The 22,206-nt window shown below is 29.1% G+C and overlaps 1 protein-coding gene across 1 annotated transcript in view; it reads left to right on the forward strand.

The window, feature by feature from the left end:
* LOC100198221 (uncharacterized) overlaps positions 1 to 21,988 on the forward strand; it is a 55,850-nt gene extending 33,862 nt beyond the window's left edge. Inside the window, exons 12-20 of the mRNA XM_065813640.1 lie at positions 2,584 to 2,645; positions 4,089 to 4,335; positions 15,167 to 15,274; positions 15,426 to 15,589; positions 16,947 to 17,437; positions 17,537 to 19,841; positions 20,008 to 20,179; positions 20,264 to 20,859; positions 21,178 to 21,988. Of these exons, the coding sequence (XP_065669712.1) occupies positions 2,584 to 2,645; positions 4,089 to 4,335; positions 15,167 to 15,274; positions 15,426 to 15,589; positions 16,947 to 17,437; positions 17,537 to 19,841; positions 20,008 to 20,179; positions 20,264 to 20,859; positions 21,178 to 21,849 (4,817 nt within the window). The 3' untranslated portion in view covers positions 21,850 to 21,988. The remainder of the gene's footprint in view (positions 1 to 2,583; positions 2,646 to 4,088; positions 4,336 to 15,166; positions 15,275 to 15,425; positions 15,590 to 16,946; positions 17,438 to 17,536; positions 19,842 to 20,007; positions 20,180 to 20,263; positions 20,860 to 21,177) is intronic.
* The last annotated feature ends 218 nt before the right edge of the window (positions 21,989 to 22,206 follow it).

Here is a 22,206-nt window from a genome sequence, read left to right on the forward strand (position 1 = left end):
TCTTGTTTTCCAGCCTGCTGGAAAGCGGCATCTGTTATCCCTATCTTCAAAAATTCTGGAGTGCGATCTGATTTGTCTAACTACCGTCCCATAAGTCTTCTTCCTATCATAAGCAAGGTTTTTGAATCTTTAATTAACAAACACTTAATTTCTCATCTTGAATCTAATAACTTACTTTCTGACCATCAATATGGATTTCGATCTTCTCATTCTACAGCTGATTTGCTAACAGTAATAACTGACAGGTTTTATCGTGCATTAGATGAAGGTGGAGAGGTTAAGGCCATCGCTCTTGACATTTCAAAAGCTTTTGATAAAGTTTGGCATGCTGGTCTTCTCCATAAGCTTTCTTCTTATGGTGTATCCGGCAACATCTTTAAGATTATTGAATCCTTCCTTTCCAATTGTAGCATAAAAGTTATCCTCGATGGACAACACTCTTCTTCTTATTCTGTAACTTCAGGGGTTCCTCAAGGTTCTATCCTTGGCCCTATACTCTTTTTAATTTACATTAAAGATCTTCCAGATATTCTCACATCTAAGGTGGCATTGTTTGCTGATGATACTACCATTTATTCTTGTCGTGATAAGAAACCAACACCCTCTGATTGCTTGGAGGGGGCATTTGAGCTTGAAAAGGATCTCACTTCTGCTACAGCATGGGGCTCACAGTAGCTGGTGAACTTTAATTCAGATAAAACTCAATTTTTTTCAGCCAATCGTTATCGCAATAATTTCGATCTTCCTATATTTATGAACGGTGATGTACTCGATGAGTCACCTACTCTTCATCTTCTAGGATTAACTCTTACTTCCAACCTTTCTTGGAAACCATATATCAAATCAGTTGCAAAATTAGCATCTGCTAAGGTTGCATCTCTTTATCGAGCTCGTCACTTTCTTACTTCGGATTCTATTCTCTATCTCTATAAATCTCAAATCCGGCCTTGCATGGAATACTGTTGCCATATCTGGGGCGGATCTACTAATGATGCCTTTTCTCTTTTAGACAAGGTGCAAAAACGCATTGTAAACATAGTTGGACCTGCTCTTGCAGCCAACCTCCAACCATTATCACATCGTCGTAATGTTGCTTCTCTTTCTCTTTTCTACAAATACTATAATGGGCACTGCTCTAAAGAGCTAGCGTCTCTTGTGCCATCTAATAAAATTCATTCTTGTGTTACTCGTCACTCAATTAAGTGTCATCCTTTTTCTGTGACTATTCCTAAGTGCTCCAAAAATGCCTATTCGTCTAGTTTTTTTCCTCGAACATCAGTTCTTTGGAATTCGCTTCCTTCATCTTGCTTTCCTGATTCATATCATTTGCAATCCTTTAAGTCGTCCGTCAATTGTTATCTTGCTCTACAATATTCATCTTTTCTCTTTCAGTAACTTCCAACTTTAATTAGTGGCTGCTAGCAGCCTTGTTGGAAGCCAAGATGTTTTAAAAAAAAAAAAGTTAACAATTTTTTCTTATTTTTTTATTATAAAACTTTAAATGCAAATAAATCTGGTTTAAAAAAGAAAACCCTTGCAGTTTTTTTGTATTAAAGAGTTTGTTAAATATAGAACATTAGGAAAATATTTAAGAATCATATCTTTTAGGCATCTCCAGATAAACATTTTTTTGTACGGGGCATCAAAAAACTTAAAAAAAGTGTTACACTATTTTGAAACTAGATTTACATATAGAAGCATGATTTTTGCGGGGTTTTAACAATTAGTTTTGAGTTTCTCACCCTAAAAAATAGTTAGGTACAAATTTTCACAACTATTGAACAAGTATTTCATAAGTTAAAGCTAATTGTGTTGTGCAATTGGCTTTAAAAACAAGTGGCGCTGTAAAATGTCAAAAAGAGATTAGGATTGAGTATCAAAATCACTGAAACCGTAAGTTGTCAGACAATTTGGAATGAATTCTTCTTTCTGTAATTCAAGCTTGTATTCCAAAAATCATCAAAATCTAAGATAGTATGGTGACTAGCATAAATTGAATTGAGCTGGAATGACCCTTATCTAAAAAAGAAAAAGTGATTAGTCTAAAAAACTTTTAAAAAAATCAAAGATAAAAAGATATTTTTTAGTTTAAATACCTGGAAAAATTGTTTTTATTATATTTCCTGGAAGAAAAAATTTTAATCAAATATCTCAAGAAAGAATTTTAATCATAATATGTGGGAAAAAATTTTTTTATAATTGATGATCAACTATAATTATTATAACTCTAATAATTTATGTTCAACTAAAAAAATTTTTAAATCAAGAGATTTTATGAAAAAAAATTTAAAATATGTTTACTATGCTGTATTTTCAAAAATTCAAATTTGTGTTTCATAAAATTTTATGTTTTCATATTGTAATAGGTTGTAGTCAATGTTGTTTTTTCATAATTTGATGTTTTTATATTTTAATTAGTTGTAGCCAACATAGTTGTGTATATTTTGGTGTAGTTAATCATTGTTTTTATACTTTAGATGAACTTTATTTTTTAATTTTTCCCCACTTTTTTTCCGTTCATGGTTCTGTTAATTTATTTTTCCAATTTATGATTAAACTGATTGAGTTTTATTTTATTTAAAGGAATTAGAAAAGACAATCCAGCCTCTGTAATATCTTTGTATGAATCTGGAATCTCTGATGAAGTGAGTTTTTATTTTGGTTCAATTTTCTTGATAGCTGTTAAGATGCAATACAATTAAAGATGCTATGCATAAAATAAACATGCAATCTTGCCTTTATTTATAAAGTTTTTGGCTGCTCATGCCAAACTACAACTTTCTTTTCTAAGTAAATAAATTTTTTATATAGTGACTAACCACTGAATATCATGCAACATTCTGACAATTAGGAAACTCATTACTTATGTTAAATGTACAAGTTCAACCAAGTTTGAGTTTCAAGAAGAATTTACAGCAGCTAATAAAAAATTAATTTTTTTGAATAATATTATGTGTATTTTCTTTATACAAAAAAATAAATAAAGATAAATGAAATTAATTTTTGATAAACAATTTTTGGACAGTTCTTGCCCAAAAAATGTTTATCAAAATTTCTACAATAGACACATGCAGGAAACTGTTGTATCCATTCATATTACTACGGAGGTTGTTTATTTGTAACAACATAATTTTAATGAATATGTAGAGCCTTTTTGAAGCAACATAAAATAGTAATACCTGATTGTTATTAGATAGTTTAAGCATACTGATTGTTATTAGAGAGCTGATTGTTATTAGAGAGTTTAAGCATACAGGGGTTATCTCTAACCAGTGTTAGTACAAATGCTAGGATGTTTGCTACCGCAGCAAATTTAAAAAATGTTACGCATGAAAAACTTTCAACATGTGCATTTTGAGTCATTAATATTTTTAAGTTATAAGTATTTTTTAAAAACAATTTCAAAAACAATTCTAAGAACAATTCCAAGAACAGTTCCAAAAAAATCTGCTCTAGAAACAATCAAAGCAATCTTACTAGAAAATCTTCATAAAAGTTTAATTTAAATTTAAAGATGACATTGGGAGTTAGAGAGACGTTAATCTCAAAAATATTAAAGCCAATCATTCAAAACAAAAGTATGAGCTTTAAACTCATTAATTATTTATGTAATGTACATTTTTAAGCAGTGGTAAGAAATAAGATTTCTAGCGTACGTTTTAAAGGGGATGCATTAGAAAGGAAGTTTCCCTAAGGCTTATTAATTATTAATGAGAAACTCTTTTGTAATCCTACCACTACCTTGACATAACTCTTGTATGCTTAAACTCTCTATTGATTATTGGTTGCTGGTTGCTATGGGAGAGTTATAATAGTAGTAGTTTAGTGGGTGAGGGTAGATTGTAGGTAGGAGTAGGTAGTGGAAGTGAATGCACACTTATCTGTGTTTCTTAAGGTCTTTATAAAAATGTATTTTTTAATGATTTTTTATTAGTAAATTTAAATTATATTAATGGTATTATAGTAATATTATTATAGTATATAAAAAAATGATTTGATTTATTTAAAAATTTTAAATGGATAGCATTTAAAAATAATCGTATTGTTGAGAAAATTTTGTTCAGAAATTTAGAAAAAAATAATTTTAGGAAAACTCTATCTCATCAAATGCAAGTTTAAATTTTGATGATAATGTTGAATCTAATTTTCAAAATATGGAAGTTCACCACTCATCTATTATCAAGACTAATAACATTTGGTGCAGTTCTGATGACAATAATACTGATTTAACAGCAAATGATGCCAATAGTAATGTCAATATTCTTCAGAAAAATCAGATTCATAATTCTGTCAAAGAAAATCTTGATTATCTAATACTAGAACGAGATTTAAATGGTAAGTTTTTATAAAAATTAGTTATTTTTTATAAATTGCATCCTAATTAATTTTTTAAAAAAGTTTTTATAAAAAGTTAATTAGGATGCAATTTATTCGGTAATAAGAAATAAGGTTTTAGTATAGGGATGAGGGGGGGAGGGCATCTATATATATATATATATATATATATATATATATATATATATATATATATATATATATATATATATATATATATATATATATATATATATATATATATATGCTTACTAGTTTTGCTTATCTTTATAGCATACAGCTTTTTCAGAAAAAAACGAAGAATAATGAAAGAAAAGATTGCTGCCCCATGCCAAACCCTCAGTCGATGTAGTAGCACTCCTTTGTGGCAGCAGGCTATAAGATAAGTGATGTATATATATCATGGCAATTCTTACTACAGGCCTTCCCGTCACAAATTCGTATTTTTGACTAGGGGTAGATAAAATTATGGAAAATATAAAAAATGGCTAAAAAAGTTAGGAATCTAATGCATTATTTTCAGTTTACTAAATTTTAAAAGTACTGTATTAATGCACAAAATGTCTATTGCATTGTTTATTAAATCAAGTTTAAATAAAAAATTTTGAAAAAAGAATAAAATTTTTCAAAATGATAAATGAGTTTAATTATTTAAAACCAAAATCACAATAGAATGAACAAACTTTAAAATAATGCAAAGGAAAAAAAAAAAAACATCAAAATATATATCAATAATGTTATAAAAAATGTACATAATAATTTTTCAATATTATACAGATAATTTTTAAACCTTCAATGGAGATTCTCTTATTGAACTTTATTGAAATAAGCAAACATCAATTTTTAAGAAATATGTTTGTTAATATAGTACCATGTTTCTTTTACATATTAAAGTTTTAAATATCAGATATCAACATAAAAGTATTACACAATGACATTTTGCACATTTTATTTTTCTCAATTTCAAAAAAAATAAAACAAAAAAATACCCACTGCACTCAGCAATCAAGAGGTATATGCAATCCACTGAGGTCCATAGTTTTTGTATAGTCTCCATATAACTGAAAATAGAATGCAATATCATTAAATAAATCATTTTCAAAAACATCATCTTTTCTTGTACCTGCAATATAAAACAGAGCCATTTTTGTACTAAGTGACAAAGATGATTCTAGTTCAGGTAATTGATTAGTGATGTTATGAGATTCTTCACTTATAAAATAGCCACATATTTGCTTGACAAGTACGCTCGATATCAATAGCATAATATGTAACATCAACTTTTAATTGCATAACAGTTTCTTAGTGTTTAAATTTTCAACAACTTTTTGAACTGTTATGAAATATGTTCCGTCTGAACCTTGCCTAAACTTACTGAATTCTTTTTCAATGTAATCTGTTGAAAACTCTCCTAAACCAATCAAAACTGTTTTTTTGCAAATATTTACACATCTCCACAAACCCATAACGTATATGTCAAATAGAAATACCTGTATCTCTAGTTAAATATTTCATTCTATGACCTTGTTCACCACTCATTTTAAAAGCCATTTTAATCTCCAAAATTAAGTAACTACTGCAAATTTATGTCTAATTCTTCAGAAATAACTCTCTTACAAGAATCTAAAAATCAAATATCACCGTAAATTTATTTTACACTTACAATTTTCCAAAATTTAGTAGTTTTTTCCAAAAAAAAAATGGTTTCATTCAAATTGCAAGGGTGGAAAATGTTTGAATAAGTTTTATGAGCAGCTATAGTTTCATCGCAAAATAAACAATGTGATACTTTTTGTCTTTCGATGGGTTTTGGATGTATAACTACAAAATTTAGTCTCAATAATTTAATTAGCTGATCTTTCTTAAAATCAAAGATACATTTAAGTTCAACCTATTTAGAAGTCATATTTTGGTCCTTTTCAAATTGCAATTCCTGGATTTTGGTCCTTTTCAAATTGCAATTCCTGGATCCAGTTATTACTGATATTTTTTAGTAGATAAACATCAAAAAGTAGAAAATTTTTTGTTATTTTCATGTTTTGTTAACCATGGTTTTTTTTTCAACTCTTTCAAATAATTTAAAAAAAGATTGATTTGTTGTATTGCCATCACAAATAACTGAAAAAACTTTTCCATTGCTAGACTTAATTGAATTAATGGCATAGCATACTTGCTATGTCATTAATTTGATTATTTTGTTTAAAAATAATATGAATCAGGAAAGTAAGATGAAGGAAGCGAATTCCAAAGAACTGATGTTCTTTGGAATTCGCTGTGCCCATTATAGTATTTGTAGAAAAGAGAAAGAGAAGCAACATTACGACGATGTGATAATGGTTGGAGGTTGGCTGCAAGAGCAGGTCCAACTATGTTTATAATGCGTTTTTGCACCTTGTCTAAAAGAGAAAGGGCATCATTAAAAGATCCGCCCCAGATATAGCAACAGTATTCCATACAAGGCTGGATTTCAGATTTATAGAGGTAGAGAATAGAATCCAAAGTAAGAAAGTGTCGAGCTCAATAAAGAGATGAAACCTTAGCAGATGCTAATTTTGCAACTAATTTGATATATGGTTTCCAAGATAGATCAGAAGTAAGAGTTTTTCCTAGAAGATGAAGAGTAGATGACTCATCGAGTACATCACCATTCATAAATATAGGAAGATCTAACTTATTGCGATAATGATTAGCTAAAAAAAATTGAGTTTTATCTGTATTGAAGTTCACCAGCCACTGTGAGGCCCATGTTGTAGCAGAAGTGAGATCCTTTTCAAGCTCAAATGCCCCATCCAAGCAATCAGAGAGTGTTGGTTTCTTATCACGACAAGAATAAATGGTAGTATCATCAGCAAACAATGCCACCTTAGATGTGAGAATATCTGGAAAATCGTTAATGTAAATTAAAAAGAGTATAGGGCCAAGGATAGAACCTTGAGGAACCCTTGAAGTTACAGAATAAGAAGAAGAGTGCTGTCCATCGAGGACAACTTTTTTACTACAATTGGAATAGAAGGATTCAATAATCTTGTTGTTGCCAGATACATCATAAGATGTTGCCAGATGATGTATTTTATACTACAACTGGAAACTTCTACTTTTATACTAAGATTGGAAAAGAAAGATTCAATAATCTTGATTTTGCCAGATACACCATAAGATGTTACCAGAGGCCCCATAAGAAGAAACTTATGGAGAAGACCAGCATGCCAAACTTTATCAAAAGCTTTTGAAATGTCAAGAGCAATGGCCTTAACCTCTCCACCTTTATCTAATGCACAATAAAACCTATCGGTTATTACTGTTAGCAAATCAGCTGTAGAACAAGAAGATCGAAATCCATATTGATGGTCAGAAAGTAAGTTATTAGATTCAAGATGAGAAATTAAGTGTTTGTTAATAAAAGATTCAAAAACCTTGCTTACAATAGAAAGAAGACTAATAGGACGGTAGTTAGGCGAATCAGATCGCTCTCCAGAATTTTTGAAGATAGGAATAATAGACGCCGCTTTCCAGCAGGCTGGAAAACAAGACTCTGATAAGCACTTGTTCAATAGTTTTGAGAGTATAGATGACAGCTCTAGAGAACAATTCTGCAAGACAATAACAAGTATGTTGGCCACAAGCTGTAGAAGAGTCTAAGCGGTTTCGATTGGCAATCGCAGCAGCACAGTGTAAAGAAAACCATGGAGGAGAGTAAGGCTTGACCTGGAATCGTCGAGAGGGAACAAAGGATTCTAGGCCAGCCTGAATCCATGAAGTTATGTAAGAAGCACATTTGTTGACAGGTAGATAAAAGAGTTCTACCCAAGGGCCATCATGAAGAAAATCACGAAAAGAATCTCAGTTAGCTTTAAGGTAGTTGTAAGAGGTACAATAATGGGGGGATTTAAGTGATGAAGACAAATGAGATATTAGTTTTAGAGAGATCAAACTGTGATCGGAAGCACCTAAGGGTGAATGTAGAGAAACTGAGCACTGACAAGACATAAGTCAAGTAGAGATTAAGAAAGGCAATAGTTGTGGGCTTTAATGCCTGCAGAATCACTGACACTAAAGCTAAGCCATTCAGAGTGGTGAGCATTAAAGTCACCAACAACAACTATATTAGGTGATGGATAAAGAGAGAGGGCTTGGTCAATATGATCAGAAATAACATCAAAAAGTGTGCAGTCTTGAGATGAAGGAGAGCGATATAGAACAAAGAGAAAGGCGGTAGAGTGAGGTGGTGCTAAACGAAAGCACATGAAAGAATAGTCTGTAGATTCAAACCTAGTTTCATGAAAAATGGGTGAATTCTTACGAATGTAAATGCCCAAGCCAAGCATGTGACTATTGGAGTCTTTACAAATTAAAGGAAGATAACCATCAACACTAAGATCGCAAGATGAGGCAGCTGAACTCAAATTAGTCTCACAAAGAGCAAGTAGGTCTGGTGAACTTTGCAAGAGATAAGACTCAACAGAAGAAAAGTTACTTCGAAGACCACGAATATTTTAGTTTTTGGTACTTTATTCATTTTTAAATTTGTTGAAGAACTCGACTCAAAGCATAAATAGTACTCAGAACACTATTTAATAGCCCAAACAGTTGCCTCATTACTATTAATAAACCCTAAGCCGTAACAAAGGGCTCCAAATGTGGCCTCCGCAATGCACACCAAATGTACAAACAGGGACACCATCCATGCGCAACATGGTACTGTTAATACTTTGATATTTTTCAGCTGTTGACGGAATCAGCCTCTCTGAGAGCAACCACAGAGTTTGGGAAACCTGACTACCAGCTGGCCTCAGAACCATAAAACTGAGTTTTAGAGCTGTACCCTCATTAGGAGATAATAGAATGAGTTGCCTAGTCATAAAAACAAGCAAAATCCATGGATTGAGTCAAGAAGATCCAGCATTCAGCATCCTAAACTGGAAGCAATGTATTAAAAATACATCTGCGCTAGCCTAATAGATGAAGAAGGGGTGCAAGGCTGGTCAATAGATAGAATTTGTTTACCCCTTAAGTCTTTGTCTAGGAGGCCTTCTACAAGACAGTAGCTGGATACATTAAACATCCGCCCAAGATGAGTATTTTTATCGAGACACTATCCTAGCCTTAACTCAACCAAGAGCCCTAAGGCAGGGGTTGTTTTAAGTCAAAGTTGGCATCTCCTAGCTTTTGCTTAAAAAAGCGTATCCTACAAAGCAGCAGTACATGAAGCAGATTGTACTGGGTTACATGTTACCAGTAGCAGGGTAACCTGACCTGACAAAATATCATTTTGCATAAAAAAGATGGTGCACATTTAACCATTATACTTTAAGCACTCTTTGCTAACGATTCTGGATTATTTTCCACTTTTTCAAAAAGAGAACCACCATAATAAAGAAGAAGAGAAAGCTTGTACTTTATTTTTATGTTCATAGTTTCCTCTGCATCTTGGAATAGAGCACTTTTTAATCATTTGTTGTAACAATCAACTACTCACAAATTGAACTTTTAAAAGACCAAACTAAATCTCAAATAAATTTTTTCGTAACATTGTCCTCCCCATTGAAAAATATGGATTCGCGACAGGAAGGCCTGTAGTAAGTATTGTTATGATATATATTTCTAAATATATATTTAGTTTTGTATATATATATATATATATATATATATATATATATATATATATATATATATATAAATATATATATATATATTTGCTTAGTTATAATAATAATATATATGTATATATATATATATATTTATACTTAGTTTATATATACTTAGTATATATATATATACTAATATATTATATTATGTATACTTAGTATATATATACTTAGTATATATATATATACTAATATATTATATTATGTATACTTTGTATATATATAATATATATATATATATATATATATATATATATATATATATATATATATATATATATATATCCTTAGTTGTAATAGTAATATTTATGTATATATATACATACATATAAATGTATATATTTTATGTATATATATGTATAGATATAATATATATGTATCCCTCGGAATTAGGAAAAATGAGGTTGGCAATAATTTGCTGACCTTAATCTTTAAAGGTTGGCATCAGGCTGACAAAAACATTTAGTACAAAGGTTTTACTATAAAATAAAGAAACAAGGTTGGCAATTTTTTGCTGACCTCAAACACTTTAAAGTTGGTAGTTAAGTTGCCAGTGCTGTATGCCGACCCTAATTCCAAGTACTGTATATGTACATTTTAGATATGTATTATATACGTATACTTTAGGTAAATGTATATACATTTTATATGTATGTATATATTTTTGAGAAGTCGCATTCACAATCAATATTTTATATAAAAACTGTATTTTTTGTACTTGACTTATTTTGTAATTAGATGCCACATTTTCAAAAGATTTAACTATTCTCTGGCACATAAAGTTTAAAACCAAAGACATTACAAAGAAATATTAATAGACAATTAAATTTGTTCAAAGCAATATAAGCAGCTGAATTAATATGCTTTTAAACATGAGATTTTTTATCACTTGTTAGGTGCTATTTATCTTTGTTGTCAAATGTCTAGAGGTTTTTCCTATATAACTGGCATTACAGCTAGCACAAGAAAATTTTCAACATATTTTAGCAGCTTAGGAAGTGGATTTTTTATGCAAAAAATGTTTTTTAATTTATTAATAATTTATTAGTTGTGGATATAAATTTGATTTTATGTCTTTACTATATTTTCAATAATTTTATCAATTTTTGTTTTTGTGAAACCTGAGTAATAACCAATAAATGGAAGTAAAAAATATCATGTTAGGATTATCATTAATATTCATAACAGATGCATTATTTTTTCAAAATCTAAACATAATTTGATTTAGTTATCAATAATAAGTGGAAATTGATTATTTTTTTAAACTAAAGAAAGATTTTCTATGTCTTTCTAATTAAATTAAAGAAAGATTTTCTATGTCTTAATCAAATCTAAGCCATCTATTGTTAATTTTAGATGTTTGATCAATCAAACAGCTTATTAAACCAATTTTACAACAAGAAGAAATTAACTTTTTCTAAAAGACCTGTGTGCAGTTGTAAAATAAAGTTTGGGCTGTAAAAAGTTGTTCAAATAAATATTTTTTGTGAGCAATTTAAAAAAAAAAACTATAAGAGAGGCATTATTATTATTATTTTTGTTTATTAGTGAAATTGCCAATTAGTTGTAATTTAAAAAGATAAATAAATTGGCAGGCAATTAAAAAAATAACAAAAAGTTAAAATAAAAAAAAACACAAGAAGAAAAAAAATGACAATTAAATTTGGATGATACCCAAATGAATGGTTTTCCACTTACTGCTCCTCTGACTAAAAGCTTGAGGATTAGTAATGAAAATCATTCCTATTGATAGTATAATCAATTCTATACAAGGAAAAAAAAATTGATTGTTAATAATCTTGCATATTAGATGTTTGCTTATATTAAATCTTGCATATTAGATGTTTGCTTATATTAAATCTTGCATATTAGATATTTGCTTATATTAAATCTTGCATATTAGATGTTTGCAATATATTAAGTATTTAACCACTTGAAATGGGCTCAAAAAAAATTTCATTTGAATAAAAGAAAGCAAATAATAGCTTTTTATAATTTAGGTACATTAAACAAATGTAAAATTGCTAATTAAATAAATGTATCAGAGAAATAATAAGAACAATGACCGCAATGCCAAATGTGTGGACATTTGTGAAAATTAGTGCTAGAGGAGTACCCATTGCAACAAAAAAAATTTTTATATATCATATACAAGTTATTTATTTAATTATTTTTTTTTATATATTTATATATTTATTTAATATTTTATATATAGAGATTTTTTTTTGTATGAATAATTTTAATGCATTAAAAGCATGCAAGCAGGTTCAAAAAAAAAAACTAAACTTTAGTTAGACTAACTTAATTGCTAATCTTTTTTGTTGGGGAGCAAACTTTTATATATTTGATTATTGGGTAGCAAACTTTTGTATATTTGATTATTAGGGAGCAAACTTTTGTATATTTGATTATTGGGTAGCAAACTTTTGTATATTTGATTATTAGGGAGCAAACTTTTGTATATTTGATTATTGGGGAGCAAATTTTTGTATATCTATTGGGGGAGCAAACTTTTGTATATTTAATGGGGGAGCAAACTTTTGTATATTTATTGGGGGACCAAACTTTTGTATATTTGATTATTGAACTTTATTTTGATAATTAATAAAATGATAAGATTGATATAAATATTTAAAAAAAGTTTCTTTTTGTTTTAAAAGTATTGAATGTACTTAACGTTATTTTTTTGTACATATGTACATATTTTGTACATATGTACATATTTTGTACATATGTACATATTTTGTACATATGTACATATTTTGTACATATGTACATATTTTGTACATATGTACATATTTTGTACATAAGTACATATTTTGTACATATGTACAAATGTACATAACGTTATTTTTTTTAAAGTCTTTTGTCAACATAAGTGTAATTTTTACCTGTCTTTATGTTATCCATTCATGTAGTTAACAACATTTTGAGCCTATTGTTAAATAGTTGATATTTCATGGCTTTCACATTTCATAGGCAATGTTGGTTTTGGTATAAAGATAAGAAAAAAAGCAAACGGTTTTCAGGTTTTAGTCAAATCAGTTGTAGAAGATGGTCCTGCCTATTTAGCTAAAGGCAGCAAATTTGGTGGATTAAGAGTGGGTGATCAATTAGTTCAAATTAATGACAAATTGTTGCGCAATTTAAACACTAAACAAATTATAAATGTGTTTAAGAATATGCCGAAAACCAGCATCATTGCATTGAAAAGGAAACTTTTAGGTAATGTTGTTTTAAAACATTTATCATGAAGCTAACAACTTTTTTTTAACAAGTTTTTATTTAATGAAAATAAATATGTAGGTTAGTATTGGTTTGTTTAAAAATTATTTATCAATTAGTTTATATGTTTTTTTATTTACATGTTTTAATTTTTTGACAAGTTTTTTATATGCACAGGGTTGCCACTGAACTTGGAAAACCTGGAATAGCATAACTTTTAATATTCAGAGAACATTTAGTCGATGTTTTTTTTTTTCTCTATAAATATTTTTAAACTATTTTCAGTAAGATGTTCAGTATGGGTTAGATAAGCAATACTGAAATACTGAGTAAAATTTGGTTTAATAAATAAATAATTTATGATCATTTTATGTACAAATTTATAATATATAACTGTTTTATGTACAAGTTTATAATTTATAATCATTTTATATATGTATATGTAAATTATGGATGTAAGTAGAATAAAAAACAGTCATTATCAAAAAAATATTTTTTAGAGTTATATGAATAATTAAAATGGATCAAACATTTTTTTCAAATGATAGGCTCACTTTCTCAGAATATAAAGAATGTCTTGTCAAGGCTGATTTTAATAAACATGCATGATGTAGCAGTAGATATAAAATATTTAGCTTGTCAAATAAGTTACTTCAGGCAGTTAAGAGTTATAATTAAGGTTAAAAGCACAGGATTGTTCACTACAGTATCATTGGATGACCTAATATAATTTGTAACACTTTCAGTTTGTCAAACTGAAGGTTTTTCAAAGAGCTTACCTAATCAAAGTTTTATAAATAAACATAAGTTTTTTAATTTTGAGTGAAAAAATGCTTGTTTAGATTCGTTCTATTTTTGTCAACAAAATATAAATAAAAAAAATAAGAAGCCTTCTTATATTATCAAAATGATTTTAACTTTTAGTCATGGCTAAGCTTTTGTAGAAAGTGGTTTCAGCATGATCAAAGCAATTCTAAATAAAAAATATTTGTTAGTATTTTCGCTTCACCTTATGAAAGATCTTATGAGTTCTCAAAACATTCAATCTGACACTATTAATATCACAAATATGTTAATGTTATCATTCAAGTCAGACAACACTACCAAATCAGTTTAGTAGAATAAAGAATTCAAGGAAAGACTGTGAATTAAACCACCAAAGAGCAATCTAATTAGAAGAAGTTGAACAAGTAGAGAAAAAACGGAACTTACTTGTTACAGCATGTTGTATGATAAACAAAAATTTTATTTTTCAGAAAGATACTGACAAAAATAATGATTTAACAATGCTTAAAAAGAAAATGAGTCAAAACAGAAAAAGAATCGAAAGAGTTAGCTTTGGTTTAAAACTGTTAAATGCAAAGTTGGAACTTATCAATAAAGTTTCTAATTAAAAGACTGAAAGCTAAATTAAAAGTTAAGTTTTTTTTACTCAAAGAATATTCAGGGAAAACTTTTAAAATTTGATTGGCAACCCTGAAGCAACCCTGTATACATTTTACTTAAAGTTAAAGTAATAAAGATAAAATAAAATAGAGAATATTTTCACTTTTACAATTATCATAAGCTAAAAAGAAGTTTAATCCCCACCATGTCCCTGGTAGTACCGCGCTCAACTTGTTTCTCTGCGCAGCGGCCTTGTTCGTCAAGGTTCGTGTTTCGGATTCATAGAGTTGAGAGAGGGTTATAACCACAATTAAGTAGCCTCCTCACCTGTAGTGGCTTTCTCGGCCTTGGGGAGGTGAATTAACAAAAAAATATATATATACTATTATATGCAAAATTACATCAGTTTATATATGATCTCTTACAAAATGAAAATATTTAAATCAGTATGCAATTGTGTATATTATTTGTATGTTGTTTATTATTTTATTAGGACTTTAGAAAATAGTATAGGTGTTTTATTAGATAAAAAAATGTTTTCTTATAATAAAACTTTCAAAAAAAATTTTTTAAAGATGATAATGGTGATGAGACTTTAAACATGCCTAACTATGTTCATGATTTTCCCAATTTTTATTTGGACCAACAACTCAATAATAATAAAAGTTCAAAGAAAAAGAAAGGTAATTAATTTTATAGCTTAATATTATTTAATATAAATAGATAAAGTGATCAACATGTTTATAAGAGCATGTGTATTTTTACTAAAATTAAAATATGCTGTACCATGTTTAAGAAAAAGTTTTGATTTTTTATGAATTTACATTAATTTAGAGAATTCAATTGATACCAAGAAATCATTTGCATATGGATCCTATAATGAGATTACCCCTGAGAATGTTCCATTTGGCTATAGAATTCATCAGTTTACAATAAACAAAAATGATTTTACTGGTTTTAAGCTTGCTCCAGCAACTAAATGTCATGGATTTTATCAGGTTATTTCATGAGATGTTCAACTTTTTTTTCAAGCTTGAAATCATTTTTTTATTTTAGTTTTATTCTTATTTTATTATTCTTATTTTCCTCTTAATTTAAATTGAACTAATGAATAAGTATGAAGATCAGCATTTGTAATCAAATAACAAGAGAAAAAAATTATGTTGTCAAGGTTTGCTGAGGTTTATTGAAATGAACAATGAAAATTATTACTTATATATTTTTACAAAATAATTTTGCATTACAATAAATAAATTATTTTCAGTTAAAAAATATTCTTAGAGTATCTACTTTATTCATGTATTGAATCAAAACAAATTCTTGAGTTACTTTTGCATATAAATTGATTTTTTTATCATCAAGTGATGAGGAGCAAATTCGCCAATTACATGGCAAGTTTATCAGTACAACTAATCTAATTGAAAAATATGTCACTTTGGCAATAAGCAAGACTACTTGTGGTAAAGGCAACTTACCTTTAAGAAAAAAACTCATATATATATATAAAATATATAAGTAGATATAAAACTCCTTTTTTTTGCTATAATTTTAAGAAGATCCCCTTAATCTAGGGTAGTATATGATGTTATCAAGATAAAGTTAATCTAGGGTAGTATATGATGTTAATCTAGGGTAATATATGATCTAGGGTAATCTTAATCTAGGGTAATATATGATGTTATCAAGATAAAGTGGAAATCAGTTTCCTTATTTTTAAAACAGATTAATATCTAAATGCACAATCAATTGCTAAGAATTTCTAGAAATATTATGACTTTGACATAAATGAAAACCATCCAACCCATGCTAGCGCACAAAAAAAGCATGTTAATGCATTAAAATACTTATACAACTATGTAACAGACTAAGTTAGTGTGTCCACTGACTGCAACTCAACTTAGAGGATGTAAACCATAATGATAAAGGTATTTACAATCAATCCGCTTTTTGTAGGCAATATGGACTGTATTCTGTTAACAATAATGTAAAAGTTGCAATAAGGCAAACAATATGGTTTTTAGCTAAGTATTTAGATGAGGCTTTAGACCACATCTGTTTTACTATTTTATTTGTATTATGTGTATCAAAGCTTTGGATTATAATTACATACCATCTATCAAATTTAAAAAGAAAAATATTATTATTAAAATACACATAGTTATTAAAATTGAGGTATTGTTTTCTTTAACATTATTTATTAAAAAAAAATTTTTAATAATTTTTAAAACATAGAGAATTCATACTTATTTGTTGTTATACTCTATTACTTATGATAGAATATCTAAATGATCTAATTTGGTTGAATAATTTTAAATCAAAACGTTTGTATAGCAGTATTTATATTTTTATCTTTAGCTACAAAATATGTTATCCGTAAAACTAGCTACAAAAAGTGATTTGCTTCATGGTGATATCCTTTATTCTATAAATGGTATCATAATGAGTTCTTTCAGTCATTTACAAGTGCAGCAAATTCTTAAGCAGTGTGTTATGTTGGCAGAAGTTGTTGTTTTTAGAGAGTATGATGTTTTAAGTTCTTCAGAATGTTTGATTGAGAATGCCTCTTTTAATGCACCTTTTAGTGAAAATAAGATCACCAGTATTGATGAACTCCCATCAAACAAATTTTATTTGGATGAAGAAGAATCTGATAGTTCTTTTTGTGGTGTTAATAATTTACCAGAATGCATTTCAGTTAACTCTCGACCTACAGCTGGCCCTTTTCTTATTGAATGCAATAAAACTTTTAAATGTTTAGGCTTAGATGTTATGGTAGATGAAAATGGGGACTGTGTAATTACAAACATCAATCCCGCCGGAATTCTTGCTAAAAATGACTTGATAAGGTTGTGTTTTTAATAATCAAATGTTTTCTGTTTGTTGTTTATTTAATTTTTTTTCCTACCTTTTTTAAAATTGATTGTTTTAATGTTTTATTTATGCAGAACTAACGATCATCTTATTGCAGTTAATGGCCAAATGGTTACTGGTAAACCTGTATCATTCATTAAAGATTTGTTAAGAAACATTCCTCGTGGTAAAGTACAAATTATAGTTTGTGCGACACAATCAAGTTTAGAAAGAAATGCAAATAATGACGTCAGTTCTACACTGAGTAAATTAGTTAATGTTTCGAAGATGGGTAAAATAGAAAACGTATGTAAAGCAAATAAAAATATAGACTCTTATTATCACAGCAATGGAATTCAACACCATTTTTCAAATCAAGCAATTGCAGATGACGCTAGTGATATGGCATCGCTTCCTCCTGCTCCTTCTTGTCCAGAGTTTCAGCATGTTGATTGCAATAACAATCCATTGAGTAAAGAGTGCGTCGATGATGACTTAGAAAGCATGTTTAGCAGTGTACCTGCACCCCCACCACCTATCAATTTTCAGTCAAAGAAAATCGTTGATACTGAATTTAATGAAAACATTTTCAGCACAAAGTCTAATAGAGTTCTAGAAAAAAGTTCAAGTGTATGTTTTTTTGAAAAAAAGTCTCAAAAATCGATGGAGTGTTATATTACTGAATCTGAGGAAGGTTACTCAAGTGATAGTACTAATGGCACATCTACCAAATCAGAAACTAGTTTAGGCAATGAGAGTAACAATTCGTTACCAGCTTCTCCTTCATTTGGAGTTACTAATGTTAACTTGACTTATTTACATCCACCTGATATGAACATGGTAGAGTCTACAACGCTTATCAATTCAAAGAATTTTACAAAACAAGAATCAAAAAGAATATACGAACAAGTTGACAGTTTTTCTAAAAGTTTGAAACCTGATCTTAAATTAAAACCTGATATTATGATATGCTCTAATATTAATGAAAAGGATGGTGATATGAACCTTGATGATGGTGATATGATCAAATACTGCCCTCAATCTTTTAACACAAAAAAGTACACTAAGAAAAAGAGTTTTTTATCAAAATTAAAATCAAAAGTTTTGCTTCCAAACAAAAGTTCATTAAAACAAAGTGATCAAGTAAAGAATTCAAACCAAAAGGAAAATTTTAATTTCGAAAGCATGGAGTATAAAAAATCTCCAAATCACCTAAGTTTAGTCCAAACATCAGATAATATGCTTTCTGGCAATAAATCTCCAACAAAATTTGATGGTCTTAACTTCAGCCCAAATTTTGTTACTTTAACACAATCTATTGACCAAATACCTAAAAGTACCTTAGTATGTGGTAGAATTGATGTACAAGATGGTCAGCAAGATATACAAAAAAATTTAATCTGTTACCCATCATCACCATCGTCAAACAGTCAAAGTAAAAGCAGCTACGCAGCTGAAGGTCCCACAGCTCTTACAAATCTTTATAACTCTGATAAAATAGAACGATATTCCGAGGTAAACCATGGTTTTGACAAAATAACTCCTCCATGCATGAATACTCAACTAACAGCATATAAAGTAAGCATGGATCGTTCAACATCGATGTCTACATGCTTAAACAAAAGTCTGAGCCAATCAAAAGAAAGCCTTTCTAGCTTATATTCAAACGAGAGTAAAAAACGTGCACCCTCATTGCAGGAACTATTTTTTCCTCCACCCCCACTTAGTAATGACGTTGATGAAGATAGTCCACCTAACTCAATGCCTGAAAAACTTAAAAAGAATAGTAGTGTTTCAGAAACAAACAACCAAGATCAAATGATTACAAGAAGCCATAATGAAAACGTAATGTGTGAAAAGTTAATACACTCTATAAGTAATGCAAACATGATGCAAAATAGCGATTTCATAGATAACAGACAATTTATTTACACAAAAAAACTACACGTTGAGAATGATGAAAAGCTATCTTTAAATAAAAATCCTATTCCAAAACCACCTCGGAGGTACAGTCATGAACAAAAAACCAACTTTGAAAACGTTGAAAGAAACCAAGACAAAAACAATAATAACACTTTAGGCCACGTGAATCCTTTGTCAAACGAGTACCAAAATATAAGTTGTTTGGAAGATAGTTTTCAAAGTGCTTCTTCTATTTCTTACAATTCTGAAAAAAACATTTTTGCTTCAACTGAAGATATGAATAATATGGAAGAATTTTCAGTCAAAATATTACCGAAAGATGTTAACCAACTTTACGCGTCAGTTGATTTTAATAAAAAAATATCATCACAGTCAATTTCTAAAAATGAACTCACCAGGCTCACTCAAAGTAAAATTCAAAAGGATAATATGCACACAAAAAAAATGTCTAACGAGGAAGGCACGTTTCAAATTGAGGTAATCCTTTTGAATTTTTTCCAAAAAAAAGAAAAGTTTATCGATTTTTAACTTCGCCAGTTTTGACATATTAAAATTTTGCTTGATGTTGTAAATATAAAATAAAATGAAATTTTCTTTTTTTCTTTTTCGTTCTAGAATTTTAAAATGTAAAGACTTATTTTAGCTTTTAAAGGAACGTGGAAAATCTCTTGGAATTGTAATAACGGGAGGTAATAACACTATTGCAAAGCTAGTTTTGATAAAGGAGGTAAGCAAGAACTCCATAGCAAATCGATGCTCCATACCATTGTTACCTGGGGATGAAATAATTGAAGTGAACGGTCAAAATGTTACCGGTGAGTTTTCTGCTTGTTTCTTTTTATTGGTTTGTTTGTTTGTTTTACTATTAGTTTTTGTTTTTTGAACTTTCTCTTTGTAAGGTTTGGGTCACAACGATGTTTTGAATACTCTTAAAAACGCTCCACCTCTGTTAAAGCTAAAAATTTATAGAAAGTCGCATCGCAATAAAGAGTTATTAACGCTTTTAGAAAATGAAACGACTTTACCGAAAATGAACACTGGTAATTTTCTATCTAATCTTAAAGACACAACTCAAAATCAAGTTAAAAGTGAATTGGTGAGAATTATGTCACCTACGAGTGTTAACGCAAAAAAACAAAGTTTGTCGGTGGAGACTTTTGACGCAAATAATTTAGATAACTCAAGAAAAGTTGTTTTCAGTACCCCACCTATACCCCCTCGGCGTTATAACAGTTTACCAAGGTCTAAATCGTCACTTTCCCCCAAAACGAATAGATCTTACACAAACGAAAAAGACTATGCATTAAATAATACCTTCTGTAGTGACTCTCGTTTAAGCAATACGTCTCTAAGCAATAATAGTCTCAATGAGTCATTAGTCGATAATTTAGATTGCCGTATTTTGATGGAAATCGATTTGCACAAAACTGAAGGAAGAGGATTGGGTATTGGTGTGTATGGTGGTCCAAAATCAGTTATAACTGAAGGTATTAAGGTAAAGCTATATCTGTTAGTCTATTATGTATAACAGAGTTCGCGAGATAAGCATTAGCATTGAGATTACTTGTGTTTTAGCTTTAGCATTGAGATTATTTGTGTTTTACATTAAAGTTACTTAGTTGAACTTATCATACCTATTGATAAAGGTATGACGAGTTTATGTTTGATTATGACTTTGAGTTGGATTATGAGATTATGAGACAAATTATAACTGAAGTTATCAAGGTATTATAGTAACATAAAGTTTCTTAAGATTAAGTTGTGCAAAAAATAGTTTATTAAAAAATTTTAAATAATGTTTTGTAATTTTAAGGTTAAACGACTTATACCTGAAAGCATTGCTGGAATGGATGGCAGGTTAAAGGGTGGCGATCTCATAATTGCTATCAATGGTACTCCGTTAAGAGGTTTAACTCAGGGTGATGCTCTAGGAATGCTCAAGACTATTCCTGATTGCATTTTACTCAAAGTTTTGCGCAATGGATCAACAATCAAAAAAAATGACGGGTCTCTTGACAAAAGCCGGTCTCGTTCTCAAATTCCTTCAGGGTATCAACCAAGAAGCAAGAGTGTCGAAGATATACGACATAGAAGTTTGTCGTCACTTTCTCCTAAATCTCATGCCTCCACTGATTGCATAAATCAAAAAGACGTGAAAATAAAGAGAAAAAAGTCTTTTATTGAAATTCTGTCTCGCAGTTTCAGTAAAGGATCACTAAAGCCCGAATTATATACCGTGTATTTAGACAAGGAATGCGATCAGTTTGATTTTACGTTGGATGGTGGTAAAGATACAATATATGGTCTTACACCTATAACAGTAAAAAATGTATCCAAAAAAAGTACTCTAAGTAAACAAATAAAACAAGGTGATCAGTTGCACAGCATTCAAGGTTTGTCTGTCAAAGATTTTAAGTTAGAGGAAGTCTATCAGTTTTTAAGAAGTTTGCCTAACGGAAGAGTGTGCATAACTTTAGTCAGATAAAAATGTAAATAGTGATAATGTAAATATGAATCATAATGGTGTTTAAAATTTTTTTGAAATATTAATATATTCAATATAAATTATTATAAAAATGTGATGTAAAGAAATTAATTGATAATATATTTTGTATTATATGAATTGATATTATTATAGAGAGTAGTGTGAGATATTTCTTAAGGTTTGACTAAATTTTATAATCGGGGGTAAAGAGGAAGTTTAGGAAAGGGGTAGTTTAGGACAATGTGAAAGATTCAAAAAATACTAACTCATCAACCAAGTTAAATGTAAAGTATTTCCTATAGCCTAATTATTAGAAATACTTTAACACGTAAGCGTCACAGGATTTTTTTCGCAAAG

This window comes from Hydra vulgaris, chromosome 12 (assembly GCF_038396675.1).
Source record: "Hydra vulgaris chromosome 12, alternate assembly HydraT2T_AEP".
Taxonomy (NCBI): Eukaryota; Metazoa; Cnidaria; class Hydrozoa; order Anthoathecata; family Hydridae; genus Hydra; species Hydra vulgaris.